The 19,292-nt window shown below is 45.8% G+C and overlaps 3 protein-coding genes across 9 annotated transcripts in view; 1 reads left to right on the forward strand and 2 right to left on the reverse strand.

Annotated features, from left to right (window-relative positions):
• Positions 1-1,261: 1,261 nt before the first annotated feature.
• On the reverse strand, positions 1,262-7,145 carry abhd18 (abhydrolase domain containing 18). 6 transcript variants are annotated; one of them, XM_076986433.1, is made up of 13 exons: positions 7,024-7,145; positions 6,324-6,432; positions 5,604-5,688; positions 5,201-5,301; positions 5,024-5,099; positions 4,840-4,926; positions 4,665-4,690; positions 4,405-4,543; positions 3,898-3,987; positions 3,424-3,525; positions 2,610-2,907; positions 2,194-2,356; positions 1,262-1,905 (listed from the first exon to the last, which is right to left on the reverse strand). In XM_076986433.1, the coding sequence occupies exons 2-13, from the start codon at positions 6,413-6,415 to the stop codon at positions 1,851-1,853; spliced, it is 1,314 nt and encodes a 437-aa protein (XP_076842548.1). In that variant the 5' UTR covers positions 6,416-6,432; positions 7,024-7,145; the 3' UTR covers positions 1,262-1,850. The 6 variants fall into 6 exon arrangements, with proteins under 6 accessions (XP_076842548.1, XP_076842547.1, XP_076842549.1 ...); XM_076986432.1 differs by having other exon boundaries at positions 6,324-6,425; positions 7,024-7,137; XM_076986434.1 differs by having other exon boundaries at positions 5,024-5,301; positions 5,925-6,432; positions 7,024-7,063.
• A 427-nt stretch (positions 7,146-7,572) lies between these two features.
• On the forward strand, positions 7,573-15,254 carry LOC143487515 (metal cation symporter ZIP8). Its single transcript, XM_076986467.1, has 8 exons — positions 7,573-8,201; positions 8,487-8,646; positions 9,714-9,883; positions 9,998-10,120; positions 10,464-10,613; positions 12,633-12,840; positions 13,375-13,559; positions 14,315-15,254. The coding sequence occupies exons 1-8, from the start codon at positions 7,986-7,988 to the stop codon at positions 14,462-14,464; spliced, it is 1,362 nt and encodes a 453-aa protein (XP_076842582.1). The 5' UTR covers positions 7,573-7,985; the 3' UTR covers positions 14,465-15,254.
• Positions 15,206-19,292, reverse strand: part of dgkq (diacylglycerol kinase theta) — a 26,872-nt gene continuing 22,785 nt past the window's right edge. For both annotated transcript variants that reach the window (XM_076986431.1, XM_076986430.1), the window contains exon 22: positions 15,206-19,292. This exon is cut by the window's right edge and continues 252 nt beyond it. The gene's annotated coding sequence lies outside the window, so the exon portion shown is untranslated.

Consider the following 19,292-nt stretch of genomic DNA (forward strand, 5'->3'; position numbering starts at 1 on the left):
GCGGGGTCAGAGGTCAGGCGTAGTGAGGGCAAAACGGCTTCGGTCGCGCGCGGTGAGGGCGGGCGCGCGAGCGGTGAGGGCGGCGGCCGCCATGTTGACTGTGGGAAGACCGCACAGGTGAGGCGGAGGTGAAGCCTTAGTGCAAGTGAAACTAACGTTGCGTAACAGAAAGTAGAAAATCAAAATACCCAACACGCTGATTAAAAAAAATAAAAAAAACATACGTCGAGAGTCCGGGCATTATTTAAGAAATTAAAACTAATGCACATCATAAGCTCTATTACGTTCAGGTTTTATTAAATTTTTTCCCTACTGTTCTCTCTCTCATATATACATATATATATGAGAGAGAGAGAGAGAGAGAGAGAGAGAGAGAGAGAGAGAGATACATACACACACCACACACACGATGTTACGAAAACTTCTGATACGTTTACATATAATTTTTTTTATAAACTGCAGACATACAACTGAATTGCATATGAATAAATGACTTGTATACATTCACATGGTATATTAGCGGTAATAAAAAGCGCCTGCTCGAATGTGACACCACCGGCGGATGAGGCGGATGCAGCATCATCCCGGGAGCACATGCGACAACGGCAACCGTCAACCCTGCGTTGTGTTTCACGTGTGTGTGAAAGGTGCGGTAATTAGATTGCACCGGCACACACAGTGAACCGGAGGACCTGCTCGGTGCTGAGAGCGCAGATCCGTGACCGCTGCTGGCTGATGCTGATGCCGAGCAAGCGGACCGGGCGGCTCCCCGAGGAGGCACGCGGGTCGCTTAGTGCCCAAAATCAGCCGGAAATACATTTGTACCTTCGCAGCCTTTACATTCTCACATTCTCAGTTCGTTGGTTTAATGATAAAACCATTGGAGAGCCGAGCGGGGCACGTTTAGGCAGAGTAAAGCGCGAAAACGTGCCGCTCGTGCCGTTCGTGGACCGGAGCGACTGCCTTTCACGGGGCGCGCGCACCCAGTCCGCACGTAACGCACGCAGCTGTGACGTATCTGCGCCACGCGCTTCAGCTGGGGTTCATATAAAAGCAGCTAACTGAATAAAATGTATTTAACAGATTGTTCAGAAAACTCGGATAAAATTAATATTTTATTTTTATAAAAAATGTTGTTAAAAAGTGAAATTATAATTTTCAGATTTATTTTTTCCTGATAGTTTTTGACAGGCTACCTTTATCACACAGTAACCGATTACCTAATGTGTTATTTTATTATAGATGCAAACATCAGTCAAGGTGTCAGAAAAGTCCTTTTTATTTTAGAGTTGAATCAAAAGTGTTTAGGGAGCAGGCTGTGATTTTAAATCAAGGAAAGTAGGATGCTTAAGGTCCACACCAGATTAACGAAAGCAAACAGTACCACTGACGCTAATGCGTTCAAATGCTATTACTTAATCCCGTGCGCCCATGATACCGTGGGTTTGGCAGTGTTTCGTGCAGAGTTACTGAAATACATGAAAGAACAGGCTACAAAAGCAGTACTTATGACACTCAGACTGATGCATAGAACCTCAATATCATTTTCTTGATTGATGGCACGAGGAAAGGCAAAATATTCTCAAGTAAGAGTCCCGATACTTCATATCGGCCATACCAGGAGGTCACATGACACACAGTGCAAGGAGCATTAACGTCTCTAAACAACTCAGTATTTGCGTTAAGTCAACCCTCCCCTGTCGGTCGTTAGCAGCTACACAACATGTTTTCTGTTATGGGATCCTCTGAGAGTTTTGGCGTGTTCGACGTTATGTTCAGCTTTCTTTGTTCCCGTGTCTGACCGGGATTGGCACCTGTCCCGTTGATGGCCAGTTCTGGAAGATCCGTGCCTATAACGCAGGGTATTTCTGAAGGAACCGGCTGAAGGCATCATAAATGGCTTGCCTGAATATGACAAACAGACCAAAATAAATAAATAAATAACAACAGCCCCCCCCCCCCCCCCCCACACATACCAAAAAGTGTTAATTCACAATTAAAATTTTTACGCATTGTTTGGGTGGGGAGAAAGAAGAACATTTTGTAAATGCGATACTCGTACTGTACTGCCAAGAAAAACCTGTAAACCAAAGATAATAACCACGCCACACTGATAACTGTGCTAATGAAATTCCTTCGGCCGAGTCGGAGAGTTCTGTGTACAGCAGGGTGTGAGAGTAATTGTCGACTGACCTAAAAAGAGCCTGCTTGAACAGGTAGGCGCTGATGTGACCCCCGTCCAGGTAGCGCACCTCACAGCCAGGCCAGATGTCCTGCAGGCTGCGGACGCCTGTGCGCGGGACGTATGCGTCCTCCTTGGCCTGCACGATGACGATCAGGCTGGGATCCACCGGCACTGCGGGACAGGCAGAGGGGCAGGCGGGGCGTCAGATGGGGTATCGGACAGGGGTAGGTAGAGGCAGTGAAAGTATTTGGCAGAGTGTCAGGCAAAGCATGCAACAGAGAGGTGGGCAGAGAGATACGCAGAGAGGCAGACAAAGCATTAGTGTCCAATCAGACAGGACATACAGGTAGCCAGAATTAAAGACAACGCTGCTTCCAGATCAGTCCTCGTACAATTCAAGACAGCTAGGACTGGGACTGCCCACCTGAGAAGTTGGCGATGTGTGTGCATTCATCCATGACCCCCTTCATGAAGCACATAGACTCCCTCTGCAGGGACCGGGCAGCCTTGGCGTGGACGGTGTCCGCGCGGTGCCCGCCGGCGCCACCTACAGCCGAAAGCACATGCTCCACGTCCCCGCGGCCACTACGCCCCCTGCCGGACAGGCCCAGCCGCAGCCGCTCCACCCTGCCCAGGCCCAGAGTCAGGGTCATGTCAGAGAGCTGGTCCAGGGTGCCTGGGGCGTCGCGGACGAAGTCCTGGCCCATCCGGAACGAGTCTGTCTGGATGGAACAGTCGCTGTGTGAGTGTGAGACACGTGTCTTGATAAGGGATGTTGCAGACAGAGATTGTAGTGTTGTTGTTCTTTGAGTTAGTCAATAGCGGAACCTCAAAAAATGATTTCTGTATCATTAACAAAGTCCATTCTTTAAGTTTTTTGTCAATTTTGTCAAATAAAATTTGAGTTTGAATTGATACCCAGAAACATTTATATAAACACACACACACACACACACACACACACACACACACACACACACACACACACACACACACACACACACACACACACACAATCCCATTATAATTAAATATTCCAGTACGTGAAAAGTCCCTGCGTGAATAATCCTGTTCAGACTGCAGCGTTAGTCTGAATAATCTCCTTACTCCACAATACTGATGATAATCCCTTTACTCCACAGTACTCCATAGCACGAATAATCCCAGTCAATCTGCAGTATTACAGTGTGAATAACCCAAGCCAGCATGCAGTATTATGGTGCGAGTAATCCCCTTACCCCACAATACTCCAGCATGTGTATGATCTCTTCCTCGTACACCGTATGTGTAGCGTACTGCTTCTCCAGCTCTCTCCAATTCACAGCTTTACTTAGAACCCCCTGCAGGAGGAGAGAGTTGGGAGGAGACGCACACACTCACATCCTGGGCACAGCCCAAGGTAGCAAGAACACCACAGTCTTACAAATGCCATTCACCACAACCATAACTACACAATAAAAATATTAACTGCTATTATTATGATTATTAATACACTTTTCGAATGTATGAGATGAGTTTGCTAAGCTTCCTTTGAAATCTTGTCCGCCACTTAATATACGAGTGACATCTAGTGGTACATATTTGAAACTACAACACCAATCTGTAGAATATTTTAAGTGCGACACAAAGACATCGAAATAAATTTCCCAACAAGCTCAAAACATAATGAGGAACTAAAAGGAATGACATGAGAGAGGGGAAAGAAATCTTACTGTGGTAAAAACACTGGAAGCTGTACTCCAGGACAGACAGGGAATCAGAGGAATCGGCTTGGGCCAGTTTGTCACGGCTAGAGACGCCATCTAGAGGAGAGACATGGAAATAACAATGAATGTAGCATTTTTTTTTATGAGTAACCCATTCAATTCAAGAATCTATTTATGTTCCTTTTACAATGAAGATGTTAATAATTATCTGACTATGATTGTATAACTAAAACTAAGATTTGGACTATGAGATTATAAAAAAGAAATAAACATCCATTTTCTTTTGTAAAAGGGGAGACCTCCTGAATGGGATAACATTACTAATTCAGACTCAAACACTTTACTCACTACAGTGGAATAAACTGGAACTAGAGGCCAATATCCTTATAACAGTCCTGACGCTTTAGTTCTCTACAAATACAACAAATCAAGTGTATAACTCATGATATTTCAATGTACCGCGATACCACAGTTAAGTATCGATGAATCAGGCAGGCTCTAAGCAGGACCTACATGGCCTCCCATAGAGATACCGGTCATGCCCAGAGGCCAGTAGCCCTCCCTCTCCAGCCAGTGAAGCAGAGCGGCTGACTCCAGAACCAGAGCTCCGCCCATCACGAAGAGGTCCGAAACGTTTTTCAGACTGGAACGCCTTTGGCACACGTGGAGCAACAGCACACGTCAAGAACGTGACACCAGAGTTGACATATTACACACGTCCCAGTCAAGCCCAGCGTATATACGGTATAAAGGTGAAGGGATGGGACACTCACACTTGGTCTTTCGGCTTTCTGCATCCATGTGCCATTCTGAGTTAAGAAAACTGAAGACGCATGCGGCCCTTCACCAGAAAGGACCTTCAGTAGAGAATCAGCTAATTTACCAACACACACACACACACACATGAACACGTCCACACACACATGTACACAATGCCATTTAGAGGATATAATAAGGGTTCTCCAGCAGCAGCGAGGCCATTCCTGTCTCTTTGATCATGGGTCTGGCCATCAGCGTCCGCCTCCTCCAGAAAAACTGCAAACACGGAAAAAAAACCCCAGAAACGCTGGAGCCGCGTGCGTCGGCGACCCGCGGAGAGCCGTGGCGAGGCGGGCCGGCCCAGCGTACTCACGTGATCTCCCGTCCCGGCTAAGTGGATACACACGGGCCTGTGCCTCCGCCATCGTCTGGGCACTATGAACTGAAAGCTGGAAGGAACGCGGTTTATGGCACCTTTAACCGGGACTTTCCGGGAAAAGATCCACATGGAGCGCGGACCTCGTCGTCGGGGTCGGAGGACTGGGCTTACCTCGCTCGGACCGACTCCGCTGGCAGGATGCCCGGCACGAGATGAGCCAAGGGGGACGTGAAATGGCCATTGAGAATTCTGCAGTCTGACTGTTCCTCCACCTGCAAACATGCGTCAGGTCTCAAACACAGCCATGGACCATCTCAGGAATAACACTTATCCATTACAGCCATACATTTGTGAGGTTATGTCTATTAAAGACAAGGTACTTCATATTTTTATATCTTTAATCAGACATTAACCAGTTATACATGAAGACTCTTTCGTTGTCATGTCACTGACATAATTAAAAAGTTGAAGTGGTTTAGGTGATGACCAGTCTAGTGCCTTCTGTCCCACTCTTGGTTGAAAAGGTCCGAGTCCGGGCCCAGTGATGAAACCCAGTTAGCATGACGGAGCTGACCTTGTCAATAAACACTGGGTAGTCCCGTGGTACCAGGTGCTTACACTTCTCTCTGTCTCCTATGACTTTCCGGAACTCAAATATTCTGGTGGTCAAAAAAAAAAGAGGAACGCAAGCTATGACCATAGCATAAAAGAAGAAAACTGATGCTCACCAAATACAGGAAGACATTATTCCAAATCACACAGAAAGCCACTAAAATTGAACTGAGTTCCTTTTGCTGAGATTAACTCCTCGTACACACATAAAACGGGTGTCATAAGTAATGTTTCCACAAGTTACACACATACGACATAGGCGCATGTCTGTAGTCTTACGCACCATGTAATTAAAGACCTTTTCACTATACTTGAGATTGTAAGTGGGTATGTTTCATAATTACTGATGAGCATAAATGAATAAATAAATAGATTATGAGTCTCCAGGGCGAACCCTCCAGTGAAATTTCTTCTACACATTTCTTTGAAACATAATGTACACATGATGTACATAATCAGTTGAGCTCTTTGCCCTTTGACCACAGAGCTGAATTATCCGGTTCCGTACGGATCTCAAAATAAGCGGCCCGGTCCAAGCGGCCGCCTCATGTTCATCCACGCTCCAACGGTCAGAACACAGCAGGCTACGCATCAGATGAGGAGCTGTGAAAGCCGACCGGGGAACAGCTCCGTCACTCTGAAGTCTGACGTGTGTTGGCGTTCGGTGATGTAGCCCACGTGCCTTTTCAGGTCCTCTGGCCTCCCCCAACCCCGAATGAAGAGCTTGGTGAGGAGGAGCTTCCTGTAGAGAACGTCCAGCCGGCTCACACCCATTGGCAAGGACCTGTCATCTCCAGGAGAACAGCACCGCACAGTCAGGAGAACAGCCGCCAAACACACACCAAATGTTTATGTTACACAGTGACTCAAGGAAATATCATTTGATTATGCGCACACACACACACACAGAAGAGAACTCCAGCAATAATGCATATGGAGGAATAGTTATATATTTATATATATATATATATATATATATATATATATATATATATATACACACACATTAGTTAGCAAGTTAGTTAGAAAATGTCTACAAAGGTGTACAATACAAAAGTAACAGATACTGAAACTTCTTCCTATTCTGTTATCATGTGCTCGTGCAGGCCGACAGAGTAACGTCAGAACATTTGACTTGACTGACACACAATAACCGACATTACAAAGAGTCCGTAAACCGGACCGGGTAACTAACCCAGTACTTTTATATTGGACCGAATCACTCCAAGGGCAGAACTAGCCCGCGAGCTAAAGACACTTTAACACTTTAGCCACTGTCCCATGTAGACTTTCCTTTTTTATGCTAAGGACTTTACCACAAAATAGCCAAACCACGGAAAAGAACCAAATTTCGGCGGGAAACACATCTGTTAGTTAGTTACCTCAGATTAAAGCGCTGGTTTGGGGCGCAGCGTTCACTCCTCATCGCAGCTGACAGCAGCCCGCCAGCCCGACGCTCAACGGAACCACGTCCCGGAAGTGGCGCGTGCCCTCTCCTTCTCTTCTTCGGTGGTTCTTGCTCCATCGCGCGACCGACGGCAGGTGGCGCCACTGAGACGAACCGGGGGACACGGGAGAACCTCACGGCACACGAGTTGATCATTTATCTGAACTGATGAGTTATATCATATAGTTATATAATTATTTATTACAATAGCACAACAGCACGGGTATTTTGATCATATTTTACTGTATATATTTATAGCTATTTCTTTTTTCTTCCTCGGCTGATGCGATATTAATTGTGTCAAAGGTCTTTACCCCCGCTGCGTCAAAATCTTTATTTTGAACACTAGGGGGCGTTGCAGTTCATGCTTATAAATTCCTTTAATATCACTCAATAAGCCTACAAATAGGTTAAATAAATCAAAAGTGGCAGTACTGTTAAATAAGCAGACAAATTGTGACAGGTGTCATAAATTATATGCGTCTATAAGAAGTCTATATCTAATGTGACACAATCTGTGTTGATAAGCTTCATATTGACTGTGAGGTATGTTCTATGATAGGCTGGACAGGCTTCTATGTTCAGTGGGACAGGACTATGATATGGAAATAACGGAGGTAATTGTCCTTATCGCGGTTATTGCTAGGAAATTGTGTGGTTCGACAACCGGAGGTGCAACAGTGGCTACAGGACAGGATTTAGTGACGAGCTCACTGCCGTTATCTACGGGCTAATAAACTTTTTGTGATAGCTGTAGTTTTATTTCTTAAAATGAGATTATCATCGTCGACAGATTCCGTATATAATCATCGTTTCGCTGTCATGCAGAGTTTGACAGCCGCCTGAAGACACACTCACAAATATCATCGGTCTGTATTTCGGACGATTACTTCAGAGATGACCATGAGTACTTTTGCATGGTTGTTTGCAGGTGTTTTTGTAGGGGTTTTAGTGAGCGTTACAGCTGAGCCACAGCACAGCGTTTTCCTTCAGGACATTCTAGCGGTTTACGGTGAAAACGGCTTACTCGATCACAGTGGAATTAAGAGTTTACTGGAAAGAATTGTGCAAGAAAATCCCGCATCTTGGGAAAAGGAGTCTGTGCATGCTCAGGTGAGATCAACATCTGCTTTTATTAGTCTTGCCAAACACCAATTAAACCCTGCGCACAAATTGTGGACCGCAGGTTCATTCGAGTAATTAAAACACTTTTTCACCAGCTATTTGCTTTAGTTTATTAAAAACGTCCATTGCTAATCATGAAAATACTAGTAGTATGATTTCATTTTAACACAATAAGCCCGTAAATGATCACTTAACACGCGTTTCTTCATGCTGTATGTGAAGGACTGCTTTCTGTCTTAATTGATTGTCTGTGTCTCGCGCCTGGATGGACAGTGCGTGTCTGCGGAGGACATCCTCGCGCTCTACGGGCTCAGCAACCTCACACACCTGGACACGGATCACCTGAAGACCGTGTGTCCTGCCCTGCTCAACCAAGCGCTTCTGCCCTGCTCCCCACCGTCGGCCGCCCACCTCAAGCACATCGAGCAGCACGGTGGGTTCGATGGCAGCTCCGCACGGATTGGACCGCAACGGTTCACAGGTCGATGGGGTGACAGTCCAAAATCCTTCAATGGTTGAAATGAATGAAGACAAGTCCAAGTTTATAACAGCAGGTTGACATTACATTCTGATTCTGAGCCGCATTCACATCAACGTTTACTTAGAAACTCGTTAACAATTCAGATCTTTTTTCTCTTGGTGCATTAGTGCGCATTTGCACATTTGACTTTATCGCTGTGCGTGCACGTTGCAGATTTTTAGACGTGTCCGTGCAAGGTTTCATCATCTGCAGCCCATTACGCACTCTAGCGCGTGCGAGCGTGCATTGGTCCACTCAGAGGTTTAAACATGGACCTTGTTCCAGCTTAGGGCACCCCACAATAACCGTTCTGATAGGGAAACTCCGGAACTTCCGTTCTGATACAGTCTGAAGTATAGTTTGATAAGATTCTGGCGTGGTACAGTGGCTACATGTCTCGTGTTCTGAAACAATACACTTTAGACTTCATCCTCTGTACCTGGAAACAGCTGCAACAGGAGATTAATGGGTCCAGTAACGGTGGTAACTACGAGGTTACCAACTCAAAAATACCCGAGATGGTTCTTTTGGGTAGTTAAAGTAATGTAGGCTATATTTAACGTATAATAAATAAAAAAGATGTATGTAAGACGTCTCAGTTTCATTTACGTGTCATTAATTAAGCATGATCTCTTATTCTATTCCGGTGACCCAGTAGGATATTTTTGTGTGTTATATTAACATTCTGTACTTGATATTTATTTTGTTTACTAAAACAGGCAAATATTTCTTGATGATTTTGCATGCTCCATCTCTGTGCAAGCTTGTCGCACTAGAGGTTTCCAAGGGTGACTTGAAATCCATAAAAATGTGTATATTTTAGCTTGTGGACGTGCAGCTCAGCTCAAACGCTGCACCTGCAGCACACGTTAGCGAGTAGCACAGACGAATATGATGCCACAGACCTCTGAACTGCTGCTGTGTATGAACGTTGCCTCTTAGCCTGACGTTCTGAGTGTGTCACCTCACTTTCCCAACAGTGTGGGGTTATGGCTTCCTGGCTGTTACCATCATCAACTTGTTCTCTCTCCTGGGTCTGCTCGTCCTCCCCTTCACTAAGAAGCCCTACTTCCCGAAAGTGCTCACGTACTTCATCGGCCTGGCTATCGGGACGCTGTTCTCCAACGCCGTGCTTCAGCTCATTCCTGAGGTAACGGGGACCTCGTGTTGCTAGCAGTGCGACACATGAAAAAAGGCCTTTCAACTGCAAACCGCTGGATCTGACTTTATCTGTGCAAACGTTGAACCCTGTATACATCGGCAGGCCCTGGGGTTCGACCCGAAGTCGGACAACTACATCCAGAAAGCGGTTGGGATCTTTGGCGGCTTCTACCTGCTCTTCTTCATGGAGAAGATTCTGCAGATGGTTCTGAAGACGGATCATGAGGTGGGACTGCTGTCTTTTGCTTCACCTCCGTACACCTGAGGCAGTGCTAGTACAGAACTTAAATGTACACACGTTTGCACAGATTTTCTGGTTCCAGCCTCAGGAGCATGATGGAGAACTTTCTTTAGGTCAATCAAACATCACAACTTGAAGGATTGTTCAACCAAACAATTGAAACGCTTAATTGCGTTTCAATTACGGTTAATTGCGAAGATCACACTCAGTGTTTGACAGTGACTGTGTCTCAGTGTGAAGTAGCAAAGGGCCCCATTACAGCCAGTCAGCTCGTGCCCTTTCCTTTGGCATCCCTACATACCATCTGTCCTACATGTTGTGTTCCCAGCATGGCCACAGTCACTCCAGCTCTGCGGGGGTCCCCCAGCAAAACGGGGGTGCTGTGATCACCGTCACCAGCTTCAGCACTGCACACTGTGACAAGACCAGCAGGACGTCAGACTCTCCTGAAGACCAGGAGCCACCTGAGTCCCAGCAGGTACTACCTGTCCCAGCTGGTATCACACCTGTCTCAGCTGGTATCACACCTGTCCCAGCTGGTATCACACATGTCCCAGCTGGTATCACACCTGTCCCAGCAACCTGAGTCCCAGCAGGTAGTCATTCTCCCAGCTGGTACAACTTGATTCCCAGCAGGTACCACCTGTCCCTTCAGTAACGTCTCTGAGTCTCTTTATTTTAGTTTTGATTTTTAATATTTGTCTACATTATCATTGCCCACACTGGCTGCTCCTTCAGTGTACAGTGCACCCGCAAAAGTTTCACAGCACTTTTCTACATTTTATTATGTTTATTCCAAAATGTATTAGATTCATTTTTTCCCCTCAAAGTTAAAAATGCTTGAATGTTTTAAACATGTATATTTAAAAACCCCAACAAAAAGCATGAGCATAAGTTTTAGCAGCCTTTGCTCAATACTGTGTTGAAGCAACTTTAGCAATTACAGTCTCAAGTCTTCTTGAGTGTGATGCTACAAGCTCAACAACTTTTAGGCAGTTTCACCCAAACTTTATTGGATGGTATTGGCCAGGTGATGAGTGTGGCCTGGTTTCCTCCAGACATGACGCTTGGCATTCAGGCCAAAGAGTTCAATCTTTGTGTCATCAGGCCAGACAATTTTGTTTCTCATGGTCTGAGAGTCCTTCAGGTGCCTTTTGACAAACTCCAAAAGGGCGGTCTTGTGCCTTTTACTGAGGAGTGGCTTACATCTGCCCACTCTACCATACAGGCCTGATTGGTGTGGTAGAAATTATTGTCCTTCTGGAAGGTTCTCCTCTCTCCACAGAGCAATGTTGAAGCTCTATCAGAGTGACCCTTGTGTTGTGGGTCACCTCCCTCAATCAGACCCTTCTACCCTGATCAATCAGATTGGCTGTGCAGCCAACGCTAGGAAGAATCCCGGTGGTTCCAAACCTGTTCCATTTATGGAAGATGGATCGGTGGAAACAGGAAGCACCTGAGCTCAGTGTTGAGTATCATGGCAAAGGCTGTGAATACTTATGTATGTGATTTTTTTGTTTTGTTTGTTTTTACTTTTTAATAAATCTGCAACAAACAAAAAAGTGAAACGCTATGAATATTTTCTGGATGCACTGTAAATGGTTGGCATGTGGATTAAAGAAAAACCCCAACAATTGCAAACGTGCTGTGTGCCGAGTTGGAGACTAGTCTCCAGGAAGGTCTTCCCTGAAATACAAATTATTTGTCTTTAGTTAGCATTAATGAGCTTAACCTTTGAGCAGGCTCAGAAGATATGAGCAGGAGGTCTAAGGTCTTCTCTGGTTTTAGGCCTATTATAAACAGAAGACAGTGGACACAGGTGGCACGACGTGCTTGTAACCGCCTGTCATGTCATGTTCTAAGTGTAGGAGCAGATAGTCTTAACACTGCGGGACATGAGACACTGCTAGCGTCTCTGCTACAGCCAAACTTCAACACGGCAGGCTGAAACTTGATATCTGATCAGTGGGGAAAGGCAGTACTGAAATGAGGAAGAGCTGGCCTGATGCGAGAGGCTGAGATGAATTCAGGGTCGTTGCATGTTCACGTAGGGGGTCTCCGTCTCCTCTGGTCCGGTCCCAGTGAGACTCTCAGCTGTATTTGTCTTAGGTTGTTGCAGCTGTTGTCAGGACAGCTCGGTCTTGTGACCCTCTTCATGAACAGTGTGTCCTGGCCATCTTATTTATGCCCTCAAACACTACACACGTCCTGTCGTACATGCTAATGCTGAAATATGAAATTACAGCATGTGTGGATGTTAGATGCACACATTATAATCAGATCAGTATGTCATATTGAGTTATTATGAAATATAACATTGTGGTAACATCTAACGTCTGCTCCCATTGTGGAGTTCAATGCATAAGTAGTGTGTAATTATACACACACATTATAAGTAAAATGACACTGAAATTAAATGTGTGTGTGTTTTGGTGGGTGCTTGGGGTAACTGGTCACTCTGTTCTCTGCGTCCTCTCATCCACGCCCCCCCCTACAGGCGACGGAATCTGGCCGAGGTTTGTGCCAGTGTCTGTCGAGCCGTCGGCTGGCGGGGGTGAAGACGCTGGCATGGATGATCACGCTGAGCGACGCCCTGCACAACTTCATCGACGGCCTGGCCATCGGCGCCTCCTTCACCGTGTCCGTCCTCACCGGCTTCAGCACGTCGTTAGCCATCGTCTGTGAGGAGTTCCCTCATGAGCTCGGTGAGAGACCAATGAGCAAGAGTGATGATACGATGATAATGAACAAGGGTGACGTTGAAATCGACACATTTAGTGTCTTGCGAGTGCATCTGCGCACTTTTCCCGTTCTAGTGAGTCAGGCCCTCCCCAAACAAACACTGCTTCACTCTGTGACATACTCAGAGGTCAGATCTCCTCCCACGCTTGCTCTTGATTATCTGTTCTGTGCTTTTCTAATGCTTTGGTCTTTCCGAACAATAAATAATTGCAAACATTTTTAACAGAATTTAGAGATGCATGGTTTTATGATCGTCATGTTTCTAAATAATTATCCGCCATGGGCGAAGGAGTCTTACCAGACTTACTTTATTAAAATATACAACAAAACACTCTGAATAGTGATTAGGGAAGGAGAGACAATGGAATAATGACGAGGAAAAAGACAGCAAGAGAAAGAGTGAGAGAAAAAGGAGAATACAGGTTTTATAAACGCCGAGGTCCTGTTTCTGCCATGGCGTGTGTGAGCGTGTCTGTGCTCCCCGTCTCCCCCTGCAGGCGACTTTGTGATCCTGCTCAACGCGGGACTGAGCGTGCCGCAGGCGGCCTTCTTCAACCTGCTGTCGGCCATGTCCTGCTACGTGGGGCTGGTGTTGGGGGTGCTCTTGGGAAGCTCGTTTGCGCCCAACCTCATCTTCGCCTTTGCTGGTGGAATGTTCCTCTACATCGCCCTGGCGGACATGGTGAGGAACCCGCAGTCAGATGCAAGATGTTGTGTAGAACAACTTCATAGGGCCCTTAAGACTCTGTAGATGAACTGTTGACATGATTGACAGACAGACAGATATAGAGAACTGAACTGATGATACCTCCAGTGGCGTGTCCTCTGGGCAACACCTACTGGTTGCTATGGCAGTGTGGGTGTCTCCATATGACCAGCGGTGCTGGAGCAGACCTTTATGTTGGGCTTCTGGTGCCCAGAGAGGACCGTCTTTATCTGCGCAGTAACAAAACCTTCCTGCTGCCAGACTTGGACCCAGTCACGACGGCCTCGTCTCTTTCACCTCTGGGCCCTGCGATGACCCAGCCAGGTGCAGGAATGCACGACCCTACACACATTTATCACCGTCGCGGGGAGTTATTGCTTCCGTTGTTTCCGCTTAAACAGGAGACAGTAAGTGAAGGCAGAGATAAGATGTTGTAATGGTGGCAATTTAACTGCTCAGCTGGAACTGTTTGAGTCAGCACGTATGCCTTGTGTACAAGGTACTCGGTTAGTCCTCGGCAAGGAAGTATAGCAAAACAACCAGTCAGGTTGTGGACAGGTTTAGAAGAACATCTAACTATCATTATAATCAGCAACATAATGGTGCAGTACTGAAGTCAGCTTCCCTCTTCGTCCATAGTTATATTTTCCATTGGACATAAAAGACAACCACTGATCCCAGGCCAGCTCGCTGAGCTTTGATGCCTTTGCATCTCTCTCTCACTCTCTCAGTTCCCCGAGATGAACGCCATTGCCAGAGAGCAGCCACGGAGCACGAAGACGGACGTGATATTCTTCATCATCCAGAACACTGGACTTCTCACGGGATTCCTCGTCATTTTCCTCATAACCATGTTTGCGGGAGACATCAACCTGGGCTGAGCGACGGCCATCCCGCACACCACCACGTGCCTCGCCGTAGCCGTTAGCAAGCGTTATCCACAAAAAGCACTAGGTGGTGTGAAATCAAGAGACTGGTTAATGATTTCAAAGATGCTAGAACTGATCCGGACCAACTCACCGATACGAACACGCACAGACTAACATTTTGTAAAGCACGTAGATGGCATTTTTATGTTCACACGTTTTCACTTTTTTGTATAAAATATAGCCATGTTGTTTTTAACTAAATCCACCCATAGTAAAAGTGAAGCTTTCTAAAAATTTCTAGGTTTGTTTACATTTATTTTTATATATCACTATGGAAAAGAATATATATTTTAACCAATTAAAGATTAACTATCAACATAATGAGCCCGATAATTTGTAATAATCTGGTAACAAACTGATTTGTAATAATTGGTAACAAGTTGATTAATTGACTAGCAGTTTGGATAGAGTGTATAATTTATTAGTATAGAGTTGTAGCTGGTTTACAGATCTGTCCTGCAGGGCATTTGTTACGAAACTGCTCGAATAGCTAGTTAGGCTGGGAATCTTGTAACGACCAAATTGGCTGATGGCGGCACCTGAGCAAGGGAACAGTCAGCATGACCAGCCAATCAGGAGGACACGGTCAGCATGACCAGCCAATCAGGAGAAGACAAACAAAGAACGTGAACCTTGAGACCAAACATGTAGCATATGAGAGGAGAGAGCAGAGGAATGACAGAAGACGGAACATTCTGTATCAAAAATGTCCAACTTTATATTTTCTTTCTTCTGAGGACATTCTTTTGTTACACATCGGATATCTACACATTTAGTTCTTTAACATTCATTAGCACAGAATATTGTTCAGTACAGTCAGTGCAATATTCTTTGCAGTTAAAATTAAAAACAACTTTTCCAAAATATACTTCTACTGTATATTATTGTTCTCAGAACATTAATCCTAAATTTTATTTCAGTAGAAAAAAAAACCCCAAAAAAACAAAAACGGAAACATTCAGTCACATCAGAAGATAATCTAAGTTCAGGCTAGAACTGGCTGAGGGACGTCGTGCGGAGACACAGGAGCTCTGCAGACCTAGAACAGCACGCTACTTCAACAACCAGCGAGGCAGCAGGTTTGGCTGGAACACAGCGATCAACACAGGCTGTTGGGAGAGAAGCTGCTGTTTTCACACTGACCTCGGATCAGTTTTACGGATCACGTTAACTACAATGAGGGTAGCACGGAGAGGGCGTGGGCCTCACGTTTGCGGAGGTCACCTCAGAGGTCGCTCAAAGCTGCCTGAGGGTTCAGAAGCGTGTGGCGACGGAGTTGGGAACACGGAGGACCATGGAGAAAACCTCAGTACTGCTCTGAAAGCTGTATGCAACCCCCCCAACTCATACAATTCCCACTCCCCCACACCCAAGCCCCCCCCTTTCAAATCTCACCGTTCTCCACAAACAGTTCTGGGAGTTCTGGGGACCCACCACAGCTGTGCAGACAGCATTCCAATTTGAAAAAGGTCCAATGTCTCCTGGAGCCAAAATCGAAACAGATCGTGTATGGTACAACTTGAGGTCAGTGTAAAAAGGTCCACTTCTGTCCCCTCAGGGCTGAATATGTACAGTACATCTACACCACCGCTGTTCTAGAAGCACTGGGATGAGGCACTACATGGAGAATTAATCAAACGCTGAATTAGAATTCGATTTCCACAATTAATTACACAGCTTATTAGAATTCTATTCTACTATGCAGAATATTATTTCCGTCATTAGCCACAGAAGGAAGAAAAGACCCGGCTATTGCAGAGAGAAGCAGAGAAAGAGAGAGCGAGAGAGAGAGAGCGCCCCCTGGAGGAGGCACAGGAAGCAGCAGGTGGCTTTGCTCGCAGCGCAAACAAGACGGGTTTAGAACACCACCCCTGATGTGCGTGAAATGCCGAGAGTTTGCCCACGCTACACCCACTGGAAGTTCACGCGGTTTAGCTGAAAGGTCTTAGAATACATCTGGACTGTGAGAGGCGACTTATCTGGGTGCAAAAGGCTTCAGCCCCCGAAAGTCACGAATACAGATCAGTCCATCGGCAGTTGTCAGGTTCCCAGTCCCACCTATTAAACACGGAGGAAGGAGAGAGCTCCGGGGAGACAGGAGGTGATGGAGGGACAGGCAGACGGAGACAGAGCAGTTCAACGTCCAGACGCTCTAGACGTCTACACTTCGATGTCTGCTTGTTCCACACTGCCCACGTGTGCCGAGCAAGAAAGGGAGGGGGCGTTACAGTGTGCACACGTGTGCTAAAGCGGGTTTGGGTCTTTACACTGCCACTACAACCGAATCATATGGTCAGCTTCGTACAAATACATTCTCTTGGAACACGACCAGTCACTGTACAACACATACCTGCATGTATGCAAGACAACACATACATATATACATACATACACACTGTATATATACATTTATATTAAAGCATTGTGCTTGACCCTAGATACACACTGTACAGTTTTACGACAGAACACGCTTACGTTATACATGTATGTAACAGTATATATGAACAGTTTAAATTACTCTAATCCTGCACACACATTTACATTTAAAAAGTTAATATATTCATGCTTGTAACAGAACACAATAAGTTCTGGTTGAAAAGGCCACACTTGATTGACACTACCACATGACTATGACCAGCCAATGGGAATGCATCTCTTTAAGGTGAGCGCAATGGCTCCAATCTTGTCCTCTTACAACAGATCTACAACCAGTTCCCGCTACTACAATCCTAATCCGTTATAAGAGAATCTGATCTGGGATCAGTGTAAATGGGTACCAACACCCACAGAGACAGCAGGGTTAAATCTGGAAGTAAACACAGGACGGGACGTTGCAGACGAGAGATATTAGTAACGGAGCCGATACGATCCCACATAGTTCCATACTGGAACAGAAAGTCTGGTCTATAATATGTAGCTCTGTCTGAACCCTGCGTTCTAACGCTGATCACGTCTGAGGTAACAGATTGTATTTACTGCTCTTTAGTAAAAAAACAAAAACAAACATTAAAACACTAACTACCGTCAGAAAGTCGGCATCTCCAAAGCAATACCGAAATGATAGAAAAACTGGCCTAATTCTCACACAATTCTAACGTGTTTCGAATTCATTTAATCTCGGAGAGCAAAAGCAGACAACGAAACAAAACTTGAAACATAAAAAAGCGTGTGTGTGAGTATCACAGGAATGGTGTTCAATTTCATTTACAGCAATCAGTAATAAATGAGCACTACCGATCAAATCAGTCCTTGTGTCATCCGTGGATTTCCTAAACGGGAATGTCAGAGTGGCACATGCTTCAAAAACTCTGGAAACGCCTCTCCACCCATTCGGACCAGGCCGTGTTTGTTCTGCAGTACTGCGGATCAGCTGACCCCGGTCTAAAGGAGTTTCTATTGGGAAGCTTCTAGAAGGGGAGTGATTGTCTGACTAAATGATTGATGTTTCAGGGCAAAACTGACAGGCACAGTGTGAGCTCGTGAGCATGCGTGTGTGTGGGTGTGTGTGTGTGTGTGTAAGCCACAGAGACTAAAAATTCAAGTGAAGAAAGAGAAAAGAGAGAAAAACCTTGTAAACTCATTGTGAACCTGTTTATCTGCTGGCTAACACCGTTCTGCTTGGTTCATGCTTCACAGCCTCTTTCACTTGGAACGGCCCCACAGTGTGACCCAACGTCACGCAGCCTTGTGCGTCTCTCCTGTCTGGCAGTCACGGACAGAGTCCGTCAGCACTCGAATACTCAAATACTCTTGAACACTCAAACACTCGAACACGATGCAACACAGAGTCCGGACTACGGCGAGCGGGTCGGGGTCAGAAGAACTTCAATTCTTTCCCTTCGCCTTCTCTCGCTAGAGGAATGTCGGTTATGGAGAAACGTTATCAGCACATCTTCTCAGTTCTCACCGGACGCACTGCTGGGATCTTGGAGTGGAGACAAATACCAAACGAGTCAATCAGACGAGTTTGTTTGTTCAGACACAGGAGTGTGTGTGTCAGGAGAACAGCTTAGGGGTGTCAGTAGTAAGGTTTAGGGAGTGTGTGTCAGGAGACTGGTTTAGGGAGTGTGTGTGTGTCAGGAGACTGGTTTAGGGAGACTGGTTTAGGGAGTGTGTGTGTGTCAGGAGACTGGTTTAGGGAGTGTGTGTGTCAGGAGACTGGTTTAGGGAGACTGGTTTAGAGAGTGTGTGTGTGTGTCAGGAGACTGGTTTTGGGAGACTGGTTTAGGGAGTGTGTTGTGTCAGGAGACTGGTTTAGGGAGACTGGTTTAGGGAATGTGTGTGTGTCAGGAGACTGGTTTAGGGAATGTGTGTGTGTGTCAGGAGACTGGTTTAGGGAGACTGGTTTAGGGAGTGTGTGTGTGTGTGTGTGTGTCAGGAGACTGGTTTAGGGAGACTGGTTTAGGGAATGTGTGTGTCAGGAGACTGGTTTAGAGAGACTGGTTTAGGGAGTGTGTGTGTGTGTGTGTTTGTGTGTGTGTGTGTCAGGAGACTGGTTTAGAGAGACTGGTTTAGGGAGTGTGTGTGTGTGTGTGTGTGTGTGTGTGTGTGTGTGTGTGTGTGTGTGTGTGTGTTTGTGTGTGTGTGTGTCAGGAGACTGGTTTAGAGAGACTGGTTTAGGCAGTGTGTGTGTGTGTGTGTGTGTGTGTGTGTGTGTGTGTGTGTGTGTGTGTGTGTGAGGAGACTGGTTTAGAGAGACTGCTTTAAGGAGTGTGGCGCTTACACTTGGATTGGAAGTGCTGAACACTACAGATTCTGAAACATTCTATAGTGTTTCAAC

Source organism: Brachyhypopomus gauderio, chromosome 2, assembly GCF_052324685.1.
Source record: "Brachyhypopomus gauderio isolate BG-103 chromosome 2, BGAUD_0.2, whole genome shotgun sequence".
Lineage (NCBI taxonomy): Eukaryota > Metazoa > Chordata > Actinopteri > Gymnotiformes > Hypopomidae > Brachyhypopomus > Brachyhypopomus gauderio.

What these genes read in the sequence shown, in the direction of transcription:
- abhd18 (XM_076986432.1), bottom strand. Translation starts at nt 7,067, where the DNA reads ATGAGGAGTGAACGCTGCGCCCCAAACCAGCGCTTTAATCTGAG. An exon ending in TGCTGGAGAACCCTTATTAT is followed by an intron (nt 4,691 to 4,839) that starts ATCCTCTAAATG and finishes AGAATGGCACAT; the next exon opens with GGATGCAGAAAGCCGAAAGA. An exon ending in TTCAAGCAGGCTCTTTTTAG is followed by an intron (nt 1,906 to 2,193) that starts GTCAGTCGACAA and finishes TGTCATATTCAG; the next exon opens with GCAAGCCATTTATGATGCCT.
- LOC143487515 (XM_076986467.1), top strand. Translation starts at nt 7,986, where the DNA reads ATGACCATGAGTACTTTTGCATGGTTGTTTGCAGGTGTTTTTGTAGGG. An exon ending in CAAGCACATCGAGCAGCACG is followed by an intron (nt 8,647 to 9,713) that starts GTGGGTTCGATG and finishes CTTTCCCAACAG; the next exon opens with TGTGGGGTTATGGCTTCCTG. An exon ending in GGAGTTCCCTCATGAGCTCG is followed by an intron (nt 12,841 to 13,374) that starts GTGAGAGACCAA and finishes CTCCCCCTGCAG; the next exon opens with GCGACTTTGTGATCCTGCTC.